Raw genomic sequence first — 12,398 nt, forward strand, 5'->3', positions numbered from 1 at the left:
CACAACCAAAAGTTTGAGAATATGAGCATGAGAACCATGAACCGAACCTTATCATATTAATTCGGTCCCCTGACCATATCATGACCTACACTTGAACTTTAGACTTTTTTGGACTAATGCTTTAATTTATTATCGAACAATCTTAGTTTGGACCACATTGTATGTGTACTAAACTTGAGTAGACCGGAACCAATTTGGTCACATCAAGAACCTTCTTTCTGTGTTATAACTAGAATCAAGTTCCTTGTGGTTGATCATATATGAAAACGAGATAATCGAACAAATCAACTTCAACAATATAACAAAACTCAAGAACAAATCAATAATACCTAACAATCGAATCCATTCTAAAAGTCAAACATGAAAAGAAAATTAAATTTGTCGTGGAACAAGTAGTTCCCACCCAACGTCACAATCAGTATCACCATCTCCATCTATCTACCCTCGTAGAGGCCTGGTGCGCCGCCCTCTAGCTCTGCCGCAAAGCAATGCGTTCTTCGGGATCGGCAATTCATCCCGCCATGAATGCGCCGGTGAGTACACCCTCAGATAAAACTGTTGCCCCAAATACTGCCTCGCCCAATTCTCCGATCGTATGTTCCACATCCCGACGTTGTCCAATGCAATATAGATCGCTGTCCAAGCCCTCGGGTACACCTGAACGGTGCTACGCGCCACCGTGTCTCTCAAATTGTATCTCGTTCTACTCGCCGGCGTCCACTGCCCGCCGTCCATCCTGTTAATCCACACAATCGTATTTTAACAAAACAGTTCTAGGGTTTTGAAGAATGATTACAGAATTTGTAATTTTTAATCTTACCCGACAACGAAGAACGAGTAACCGTCGATGTGCCAAGATTGGACGGTGTCTTCCCAGTTCTGAAACACGATTTCAGCAAACGACCGGAAATCGGCATGCATAACGGAGGTCGCAAGATACGCGTTTCCGGTTCGGGGTTTATCGGGAATGCTTCCTAGGTTATAGATTCCACCGATCTTGAAGTAATCGGCTAGTTTCAAAGGAGTGTCTCCGGCGACAAACGACACGCCGTTGACTGCATATCTTTGTTTTCCGTTGATCCAAGGAGCCGAATTCGATAGCATGATCGTCCGGCTAGGCTTGATCATCCCGTAATGGTACGATCCTTGTGGGTTCGGTCTGGGTCCACTCGCTGTTAAGTTCCATCTGATTCAATTTCACATGATAAAAGATCAGAGATTTTAATGAATTGATGCGGAATCGGAGATCGGAGATCGGAGATTGTTTGTACCTTATGGTTCTGGCCTGCATGAGGGACCAGGCGATCTGGGTGGTGGGGCCGCCGGGGGGAGGACCTGAGACGCCGATCTTGGAGTTCTTGTAATGGAGGATGGCGGTGGTGGTGAGGACACGGCTGGTGAACCGTGAAGAAATGACGACGTAGTAATCTCTCACCGCCTGGTTGGCGGTGACCAAGACGGAGGCCGACTGCCCGAGGTGAAGGTCCAGGGAATTGTAGGCGTTCTGCACCGTATGCGATCCTTCGACCTCCACAAGTCTCATGATGTGTCCCTGGATTCTGAAATTGATTGATGTCATCAACCCCACATTCGATATTCTGAATCGATACGTTTTTCCTGTAAATGTACAACCGTCAATGCACAAATTATAACTTTCGATGGATAGAGTACAAATAAGTAAAATACCCACCTCCTTCAACCTCGAATTTGTAACCATTCCAGCCGCGGCCGTTGATGAGAAGTCCGTCTGGGGAAGGGAGGCTCCGACCGCCGTCCAATATGTGTCTCAGCCTCTGAAAATCCAAAGCAAAACTTTACACATGTTGACTTTTCGGGTCAAACTGGATAATTTCAATTTCAAAATGTATACAAATGTTACACGAATTAGATAAAATTTCCATAAAAACGTATGTACTTCATGACAATTACTACATACATCAAGAAAGATACGAATTTCAGATTTGTTGCTAAATGGGTTTCAATTTTTATTACTCAAAAGTATTATGTTTGACTATAAAAGTCAAAGCGTTACCTGGTGGCCTCTTTTGAACCAATCTCCGGCGAGTACAGTGTGGTCTCCGGCGGGGAAAGGGAAAGGGACTGGAATACGTGGGCGGCTGTAGATTTTAATGCCGCCGTAGCCTCCGGCAGCCTTGTGGAGAGCAAGCGACGGGAAGTAGAAGAAGCTTCCGATCTGATCCTTGGCCTGAAGCATGTACGTGAAGTTCTTTCCCGGCGGGATTGGACAAGTTGTACCATAAGTACCATCTTGCCATGAGTTTCTTCTGTGTTGTAGCCCGTTCCTGAAACGTTACGCATTGGTCACTTGTACATTCTTGTTTTGTGCATTGTTTACTTGTACAATTTTGGGTTATGCATTGGTGATTTGTACATTCTTAAAACAGTGGGTTACAAGAGTGAACTTTTTCAAGAAAATCTTTCTAAAACTAAAAAAACAAATAAGTTGCCACGATCTAAGATGCAAAGCATGAGGAAATAACACATGGGGCCAATCATTAACTACATATAAACATAATCATATGGGAGCAATTAATAAAATAATAAAAATAATAATATTTTATAAAAGTTAAAATTGTCAGAGATCTAGCACACATCTCGAACCCATACTCTTTCCTCCAATGAAATTTACAATTCGATTTGTTTAAAAAAAAAAAAAAAGTCTTTTTCGATGTTGGTTATTGCATGTCTTTTGATCCATAATCAAGAATAAGATTCTCTTTTTATAAAGGTATTTTGGACATTTGGATCCAACTTGATTAAACTTTATATTAAAATTTCGGATTTAGAGGGAAAGAATCATACAAAAGCTTTAAGTTTTTTTTCGAATCAAACAAAATTTTACCCTAATTTGAACTAGCTTGAGATGCTTGACCATAGAAGTCAAAGTGTTGCTTTGAGCATCAAAGGTCATAAATGTCATTCACTGTTAAATAAGATAATGTAGATCTATCCCATTTGATCGAACACATAATATAAAATTTATAAATATTTGAGCAATCATATTCATGCATACCAAATGATAAAAACTTTCAAACATTAGATACCGATTACCCTTTTGAATTATGTAATTATAAACATGCAAATAAGAAATCAAATCTTGAAATTCAACTGCAACATCGATACAAATTCTAGATACAAGATTCAACACATTACTTTTCCAAGTTTCTTGAATATAAATCTAATCGTTTTTCTAGTTTCTTGGATCATGAGAGATATAATTTCTAATCATTATGATTTATCATTCACATTCATTACTTCTTGCATGCATATTAAACGAAACCCACAAGATCAAATCATGAAACATATCATTATCGATACCATTGAAGCAAAAAATTAGCAAATTCAGAATCAAGATCTGGATTATCGAACAACAAAAGACATTTTTGAAAATAATCAAAGAAATCAAGAACTTACCAAGAAAGTAGAAATGGCTCATTCAAGTAATTGTAGACACTAATAATCAAGTTATCATTAGTAACACAATTGATTTGAGGTCCAGGAAACTGCCCATTTATCAGTATTCCCTGCAAATCAACACAAACCCCAAGAACATTCAATAAACCCCCAAATCAAAACACCCAGATTCAATATGTGTAAATTAGAGAGAGAAAGCAATCAAATTATACCTGTTGTTTAACACCCATTGGATAAATGTCGCCATAAGTGACTTTCCAGGTGAAAAATCGATATGGGTCTTCCGCATTGATGCCATTTATGACCAAAAACAGTAGAAGAACGCAAATAAGATTGCTCTTTTTCACCATTGTTAAAAGCTTTCAAGATTTCTTGAAAAAACCCCTCTATATAACCTCTACATACACTCTTTCTGTGTGTATATGTGTGTGTGTATCTACATATAACGGAGGGAAGAACGAGAGAGATGAAGAGGGAGATAACAGAGGCTCGTGAGTTGTCAGTAGTGTGATTGATAATGGAACAAATATATAGAGAAGAAATGAAGAATTTTGAGGTGGGTTTTATCGGGTGTGAGATGGGGTATGGTAGAAATAAATGGATGCTTGTTAGGTATTTCTACTTCTATTTTCAAATAAAGTTTAATAAATTAAATTGTTAAAAAGTGTTTTAGTATGCAGATTGTTTTTTAAAATTATTATTATTATTATTATTATTATGGAATTTGAGACATTGTATTTTACTTTTTATTGTCAATAAGTCATGATCTTTATGGAACATTTTTAAAGAGAAAAGCATTTTTGAGCAATATGAGAAAAATATAAATAGGAAAGCAACATGGTGTTTCATTTTTTTTAGTCGGAATAAATCATAACATAAAATAGTATTTTTATGGTTTAGAAAAGTATGATTTATTTATTTTTAACTATAAAAACGATTTCAATGATTTAGAAAAATGTACACTCTTTGAATGATGCCAACCACGAAAAGTGACAAAGATTCTGAAACCCTAAATCGCCTCCGGACTTTCTCATTTCACACTAAAATTTCAGCGGTAAAAGAAATTTAATTGTATTTGTATTATATAAAATAAATACAAAATTGCATTTATTTAAAAATTTATGATTCTAATTTACATATTAGTCCCTACAGTATTAAAGTAGGCCTTCCGCAACCTTCATATATATTTCTTTTATTTCCAGTTTTATTTTTTATTCTCCTTATTAGCATTCCTTGCTGGTGGCTGCTGTGCAACATAAAATCAACCTTTGTAGTAACATTCATTTTTCATTTTCATATTCCTACAAGAACAAGAAACATGGCAATTAATTAAGATTATTTTATTTCAAGTCTAAGATTGTCAATTAATTATTATTTTTAACAAAACAACATAATGGTCTAAAAGCCACATAAACACTTGAAAGATTATTTATTTCAATTACTATATTAATGTTTAATCACTATTAAGATGGCTTATTGTTGATAATTTTGAAATTAAGAATTTCAAAAAGAGTAATTCCATATTTGAATCTCTCAAGTTTCAACTTTACAATGACATGTCATGCTACAAAATTAGTATACTAATTTATAGAGTTATTCACCAAAATAACCATGTATAGAAGGTCTTATGCCACATACTTAGTGACTCACAAAGAGAAAATAAAGTGCCACCACCTATATAAAGTCATTTCCCGTCTTTTTGTTATCACTGTTCAACGAATGTCGATCAAAAAGGTTCTATCTCTACAACATCTGTGAAGCTTTTTGTGAATGATTCAAATAAAAAAACATGTTTCAAGTAAGAAATTCATATCTGACTAAGTCAAGTACATAGAACATCCCATGACGATTCAATATGCATTTCATGGATCCTAAAATGCCTTGGGAAGTGTTGTATTATTGTGTTTAAGTCATTGTGGTTTTTTAGTATAATAAGTATACACTATTGATTCATAAATTAAAATGGATTATGGTTTGGAGATGCATGCTCCATGTATCAAGGCAACAAAGCAAAAAGGGGAAATATAAAAGTGATTTTTGTGTATAACATTTGAGTACACACTAAATTGGGTCTTTTATATTTGACATTTTGGTTTAGATTTATTGCTTTGCACATGATGATGCACCCACATATCCAATGAAAAGGGGTATTCGCCAAATAAAGATGTTTACGGTTTTATGCTCTTTAAGCATGTTTCATACATGCTATCGCGATGTTAATTATTCATATTTCGTGTATATCGCATCTAACAAGAAGTATATGCATCCTATTTGATATCAGTTGATTTATTGTATTTATGACATTTGTAATTGGATTTATATACTTCATGCTAATTGTGAGATTTGATTTCATTATAATGGATTTCAAAAGGAATGTGACTCTTGCTATTTATATTTGAGTTAAGATGGTACAACTGAAATATGAATCTTACATTGGATCGCACTAAATGCATTCATAGTTGTTATTAGTCGTAGATCAATGAAGTGATTCCTTTGGGATTCAAAAACTGCTATATCCATATGTATGTTGTAATTAATGAATTGCGTAAGATATAATAGATGAAATATTATGAGATTGCGTTATGTAAAAGCAACAATATAAATAAAATTTAACTAGAGACACATACCATAATTTACATACTTGTAGACCCACCACTATACACCTACAAATTCTTTTGTTGCGTTTTTGTTATATAAAAGAATTATTATATCTAATATATATTCTTTTGAAAAATGAGACACGTTATTGTGATCCGTAGTTAGTGGATTGAAGTAATGGACACCTCTCAAGGAAGAGTTGAACATACCATGTTTTATGTTCAATAATTCATTTCTTTTTTTAGTAAGTTTGACTTTTTTTCTGTTTGGTAAATTACAAAAATGCACATTGGATATTTACAAAAATAAAATGCACCATAGGTTTTTGTGCCTCATCAAATAAACAATCGAAGGATCAAACTGTTAAATGATTTATGGTTGGAGGCGTGTTAATGCAATATCTAAAATTAAGAGATGGAAATGCTAATTTACAGAATAGTCAAGGGACAATCCTGTAATTTTTCAAGTCAATGAGGCCTTGAATTCATACCGTAGCGTCATGTCTTGAATCAATTCCCGCCGGTGATTGCATCATTGTAACCTCCTTCCTCACTTTTGGTGGTGAGTGCATGTGAGAAATTTAAAATGACATTTTTGTCCTCTATTGAAGTTATAGTGGGATGTACATATAGTGATAGCAATGGAGAATGCTTTCGTGAAGTCTTCATAATATTTTGAGTAAATTACACTTTTGATCCATTTCGTTTACACTTATTTGACATTTGAGTCTAATTTTTCAAAATTTAATATGGTTCATTCCCAAGTTTTTTAAAAGTTGCTAACTCTGTCAATTTTCAACTTTTAAATTTTTGTAAACTAACCGTTATTTACCTTTTTTTATTTACTTTTTTTTTATTAATGTGAATTAAATAAGTCTAACATGAAAGTTTGGTCAGGACACTTATGTTAAAAAAATCAAACGTAAAGATTAATTTTATAAAAGATCATACATTTTTAGATTTTTTTTGTAAAAGTCTATATTTTTTTATTTAAAAACTCCCATGTTCTTCCCCATATATATATATATATATATATATATATATATATATATATATATATATATATATATATATATATATATATATATATATATATATATATAATGGCTTAATAGATTTATTCGTAATCTTTCGGTATATGACAATTTTTTTCTAAAACCTAATTTTTTTTTAATAAAAAAAACATTTTTCGAAGAATCTTCCATTTACAAGCATATAATCTTCAATTTTCAAATGGGAAAACTGTAATAAAGTCCCTACATATTGGCCTTATAATCGATTTAGTCCCTATATATTTTTTTTATTTAATTAAGTCCCAAATACCGGTAATCGTATTCAATTTAACCCTTTGACCCGGTCAACAGGTCATCCGGTATTTGGGACTTAATTGAATAAAAAATATATATAGGGACTAAATCGATTATGAGACCAATATGTAGAGACTTTATTGTAGTTTTCCCTTTTCAAATTAGCAGATGCAAAAACATTTAATCCTTCAAATTAGCAGATATCGAAACGAACTATTTGTTATATAGTTTCATCCAAGTAACTTTCACAAAATAACAAATATTGATATATCGAACATTCATCTTCCCTCCATCAAAAACATTATAAAGCAAAAAGATCAACAACAAGAACAAGGAAATTTCGAAGGCAAAACGAAAAAGTTGGTCCAAATGAAAAAGTTAGTCAAACATTAAGATTTTTCCGAAAATAAAAAAAAGGTTATTTTAAATTGCCAATGTTACTTGTAAATCTGTTAAAATAACAAAAAAATGAAAATTTGGAAAAATCTAATGTTTTTTTGTTAAAAAATTAACAAAAAAATAGGTTCAAACAAAAAAAGAATAACCAAAAAAATGTAAGACTTTATAGTACTAATCCAAAATTCAAATTTTTCACAACCTGACAAAACTAAAACTTATGCTTGAATCAATTGTTGTTAAAATCTCGATTATGATCTTATTATTTTACGATCTTAAGATCATACAAGTGCAAATTTATTTCGATCACAGTATGGTCGATTTTGAAGCTATGGACATGTTGGCATCTTAGGATCCGACTAGGAGCGTAAAATTTTATTTGGATCGTATAACACATCTTTTCTCTTAATTCTATAATCAAGTTTTTAGTCTTATAATCCTGAAAATTCTGTTATTTTGTTAAAAAAAAGTCTCATACATAACCTAAAAAAGTTGTCTATCTCAAATTCAAATCCAACATCAAAAGTTCATCAATTCAACTTGAAATCAAGCACGAGGATTGCAAATCGAACGAAGCCTTATAGAGAATCACAAAATTATTTGTTAATCTTAAATTAGACAGAGTAACCCGACATGCATGTTAGTCCCTTAGTTACCCGGTACCTTTAGTTTTACACGGTCCCAAATTTCTTATTTCTTTTCTCCTTAAAATGTTTTCTTTTTGATTGTTGCGGTCATGCATCTACCAAAATTATGGAAACTGGTTAAGAAACTGAAGTTAATTCTATCATTGATATTTTCGTCAATATCAACTTATAATTAGTTAAGCACGGACTCTTTCGACCAAATAACTAGACTTAAAATTTTATTTATTGGTATAAATATAAACAGTATATGTTTTTCTTAATTTATTTAATCGGTTATTTATTGTATATTTGGCATCCTATGAACTCATCAGTCATCAGCGCCTAGAGGTGGACACTTGTGACATTTCTATTTCTTATATATTCATATTATAATATAATATTATAATTAAACAAGTCAATACTTTAATCTATCAATAATTTTAAGACACGTGATAGTATTTTGTTCTCATTACAATAACTCTACTTATTTTCTATTTAATTGCAAACAGTGTCTTTCAAATTTAAACAAATCTCAGAGTAAATAACAAATCTAATTCTATATGGTACACCATTTGTTTTGAAATTTAGTGTGGCTTGAATCTTAATACATGTAAAATATTATTTTGTTTTTATTCATTTAGATAATATTTATTAAAAAAAATATTTTTTAGGCTCATTAATGATTATGTTATGATATTTTTTATCAAAAAACAATTAAAACTTATAATTGTTACATATTTAGTGGTTGTTTGGTAGGCTCTGAATTTTTAAGATGTTTGAATTTTTAAGAGGCTCTAGATTTTTTAAATACTATTTGGATGAAACATTTGAATTGTTGTACTGAATGATAAAAATGGTAGTTTTACCCTTTTGTTTAATAGTAATAATAAATATCAATAAAACCATCAAAATTTTGAGAAATTCTCATTTACATGTAAACATTTTACTCACATTTAATACACTACACATGTTCACAACTTTGAAATAGAAATTCACCAAAAATTCCACATTAGGGATTGCATTAAACAAGAAATAATCTCTTATAAATTCAACTTATAAATAAATGTTTGCATTCACTAAAACCTTCACATCCAATAAGCATCCAATTTTTCATTCTTTCATTCTTTGTTTAAAACTCCAGTTTTCAATCTTTGATTCCCACCTGTTCAACACATTAAGTAAAGTGATGAGGAACTCCCATGGGAGGTATCCATGGAAATCTAAAAATGACATCTCAAACATTACAATCAATGAAAAACTAAAATGTCATCCAAAAATATTCATTACATCTTTAAAATACTACATCCAACAGTTGCACTGATAATAAATAGATAGATTTGGAATTCAGATCATTACATCCTATTTTTGGCATATTCAAGTAGCATCACAATATGGTATTGGTTAGGTTATTTAATTTCATCATCATCATCAGAATTCAGAAGCTCGAATCATGAAACAGTTGTCCTACATATCCTCTAAATTTCATCTATACCTGATAAAATACAACATTATAATCCCTATAATATCTTTCCAAACAACCTACCCTGCAAGTATCTTGTAGTTGGTTGTGTTTAAACTTACATTAGAAAATCAAATAAAGAATATCAAAATCAGATCAGGCTATAGAAAAAACATTAGAACATCAAGAACAAGAGAATCTTATCAATTGGAGCAGATAGGGTGGTGGTATTGTGAGAGGTCGATGATAGGAGTGACGGTACTGTACAACGACGATGGTGTTGCACGAGTCAGAGATGGGTCGGAGAAAGGTTGTGTGGCGACGTCAGATATGTGCGCATCAGAGATGTTGGCAGTCAAAGCTGAGTTATGGAAAAATAAGGAAGAAAACACGCGAATCGGTCGGCGGTGGCCAATGTAGGAGCCGGTCGAAGGTGGTCGACACTGGAATTAGTCGGAGATGGGAAGAGACCGACTAGTGGTGAAGGTGTCGGTGGAGGTTAGCAGATCGTCGGAGAGTGTGAGAGGGAAAAGGAGTTGTGAGAAATAGAAAGAGAATGAGCGTAGGGTAAAGAAGGAACAAGCATGTTTTTTTATTATTTTCAGACACAACCCCACATCTGAAATATTAAGAACCTTCTTAAAAATTAAGATGTTACCAAACAATCTAAATATGTAATTTTAAGAGTTTGCCTCTTAATTTTTCAATTAAGAGGCTACTAAACAACCCCTTAGGCTGGAGGGAGTGGTGCCACACTCCCTCAGGAAACCATACTGCCATGTAGGCGCCATCTCACCATTTACCACAAAAGTGTGGTTTCATACCACACCCAAGGAGTGGTACCACACTCAATATTTATTTTTTAAATATATAAAAATTTTAGTTTTAATTAAAAACAAAATATTTCATTAATTAAAAAAACCATTACATTACATCACTTAAAAAATAACATCACATTTAAAAAAAACCCTACAAACTTAGAAAAAAAAGGAAATTTAAAAAAAATAAATAAATAAAAATAAACGAACTACATGAAATCGTCCTTCGAGATCTCATCTTCTGGGTCATCCGGGGGATCCAAATTGAGGTTAATGTGTTGAATCTCGTAAATGCGTTCCACCAAGTCCATACGAAGATTGTGAAATGTTTCATTGGAACGAACCTCTGCGTTCTTTTTAATGTACTCGTCGCCACCAATTTCTATTGCTTGTGTCTCGGGAATGGTTTCCTGCTCATCATAATCACATATCATTCTTCCTTCGTCTTCGATTATCATGTTATGCAGTATTAAACATGCATACATGACTTCATGCATTTTTTCCTCGCTGAAAAAAATTGCTGGTTTTTTCAATATGAACCAACGTTTCTTGAGAGCTCCAAAAGCCCGCTCGACATCCTTCCTAGCTCTTTCTTGAAATTTTTTCTGGCGAGTATAATGCGGACACGTAAACGATTTAACAAAAACTGCATACTCATGATAGATCCCATCAACTAGATAATAACCATATTTATATGGTGTTCCACGCAATTGGAAAGAAGAATCTGGTGCAGATCTGTTGTATATGTTGTTAAATATATGTGAACGATTAAGAACGTTAATGTCGTTAAAGGAACCAGGAGAACCAAAAAAAACATGCCAAATCCACAAATCATGTGACGTCACCGCTTCAAATATGATCGTTGGATGCCCATGATCACCTCGGGTAAATTGACCATAGTGTAAGGTAGGACAATTTTCCTATGTCCAATGTAGACAATCTAAACTTGCTAACATTCCAGGAAAGCCATGTAAGCTAGCATGATGAGATTGCAATTTCATAATATCATTGCGTGTAGGCTTACGTAAATATTTTGACCCGTAAAGTTGAATAATAGTTTTGCAAAAATAATGGAGACTATCTCGTGCAGTCCTAGCGTACATCCTAAAACTCTCGTCCAACGCATCAGGAGGGATGTCATATGCTAATTGACGAAATGCAGTTGTGCATTTTTGTAAAGGGGTGAAACCGGATGTACCTCTAGCATCGGGCCGTTGTTGGAAAAAATCACACTCCTTCGTTGGATCTTCCATTATACGTTCGTACAAATATTTGAACATTCTGAAACGCCTTCGGAAATAGTATCCTTGAAAAGTGACATTTTTTTTAAAGTAGTCTTGTATCAAGCGTTGGTTTGCTTCTTCACGATTTTTATAAACATATCTTCGGGTTCTCCGTTTTGCACTTCCGGCTGTGCAAATACATGCCACTTCATACGTTTGTTCCGCCAATTTAGCAGCAGCGACAAAAACGTCAAACATAATATCAAAGTCTTCAAAAGAATCGGATGACCACATGTTTTATTTTTTTAGAGGAAATGTAGTAGAAAGATTAAAAAAATTGTTAAGGTTTGAGAGGGTTAAATAGGAAAGTTTAAAGGTTAAAAAGGAAGAAAAAAATAAATTTTTTTATAAATCTGACCGTTCATCGGTCTTTTGACTGAAAATGGCAAAAGAGGAGCGCTCCCATAGGAAGCCGTAGGGCAGCCTCCACCGCACCCAAACCGCAGTGGAGGGGCAGTGTTCAAGCCTATGTGGCAC

General features: G+C 33.2%; 2 protein-coding genes across 2 annotated transcripts; both read right to left on the reverse strand.

Moving 5' to 3' along the window:
* Nucleotides 1-272: 272 nt before the first annotated feature.
* Nucleotides 273-3,988, reverse strand: LOC145123763 (L-ascorbate oxidase homolog). Its single transcript, XM_079058974.1, has 7 exons — nt 3,648-3,988; nt 3,436-3,545; nt 2,033-2,303; nt 1,691-1,793; nt 1,272-1,617; nt 821-1,186; nt 273-736 (listed from the first exon to the last, which is right to left on the reverse strand). Exons 1-7 carry the CDS (start codon nt 3,783-3,785, stop codon nt 439-441), a joined length of 1,632 nt encoding a protein of 543 aa, XP_078915100.1. The 5' UTR covers nt 3,786-3,988; the 3' UTR covers nt 273-438.
* Nucleotides 3,989-10,847: 6,859 nt separating this feature from the next.
* On the reverse strand, nt 10,848-12,155 carry LOC145126498 (uncharacterized). Its single transcript, XM_079061857.1, has 2 exons — nt 11,740-12,155; nt 10,848-11,373 (listed from the first exon to the last, which is right to left on the reverse strand). The coding sequence occupies exons 1-2, from the start codon at nt 12,153-12,155 to the stop codon at nt 10,848-10,850; spliced, it is 942 nt and encodes a 313-aa protein (XP_078917983.1).
* Between the last annotated feature and the right edge of the window lie 243 nt (nt 12,156-12,398).

Source organism: Lactuca virosa, chromosome 7, assembly GCF_052849685.1.
Source record: "Lactuca virosa cultivar CGN04683 chromosome 7, Lactuca_virosa_CGN04683_v6, whole genome shotgun sequence".
Lineage (NCBI taxonomy): Eukaryota > Viridiplantae > Streptophyta > Magnoliopsida > Asterales > Asteraceae > Lactuca > Lactuca virosa.

What these genes read in the sequence shown, in the direction of transcription:
- LOC145123763 (XM_079058974.1), bottom strand. Translation starts at nt 3,785, where the DNA reads ATGGTGAAAAAGAGCAATCTTATTTGCGTTCTTCTACTGTTTTTGGTC. An exon ending in CAAATTCGAGGTTGAAGGAG is followed by an intron (nt 1,618 to 1,690) that starts GTGGGTATTTTA and finishes GTACATTTACAG; the next exon opens with GAAAAACGTATCGATTCAGA. An exon ending in ATGCAGGCCAGAACCATAAG is followed by an intron (nt 1,187 to 1,271) that starts GTACAAACAATC and finishes AAATTGAATCAG; the next exon opens with ATGGAACTTAACAGCGAGTG.
- LOC145126498 (XM_079061857.1), bottom strand. Translation starts at nt 12,155, where the DNA reads ATGTGGTCATCCGATTCTTTTGAAGACTTTGATATTATGTTTGACGTT. An exon ending in TTGGACGAGAGTTTTAGGAT is followed by an intron (nt 11,374 to 11,739) that starts GTACGCTAGGAC and finishes CATATACAACAG; the next exon opens with ATCTGCACCAGATTCTTCTT.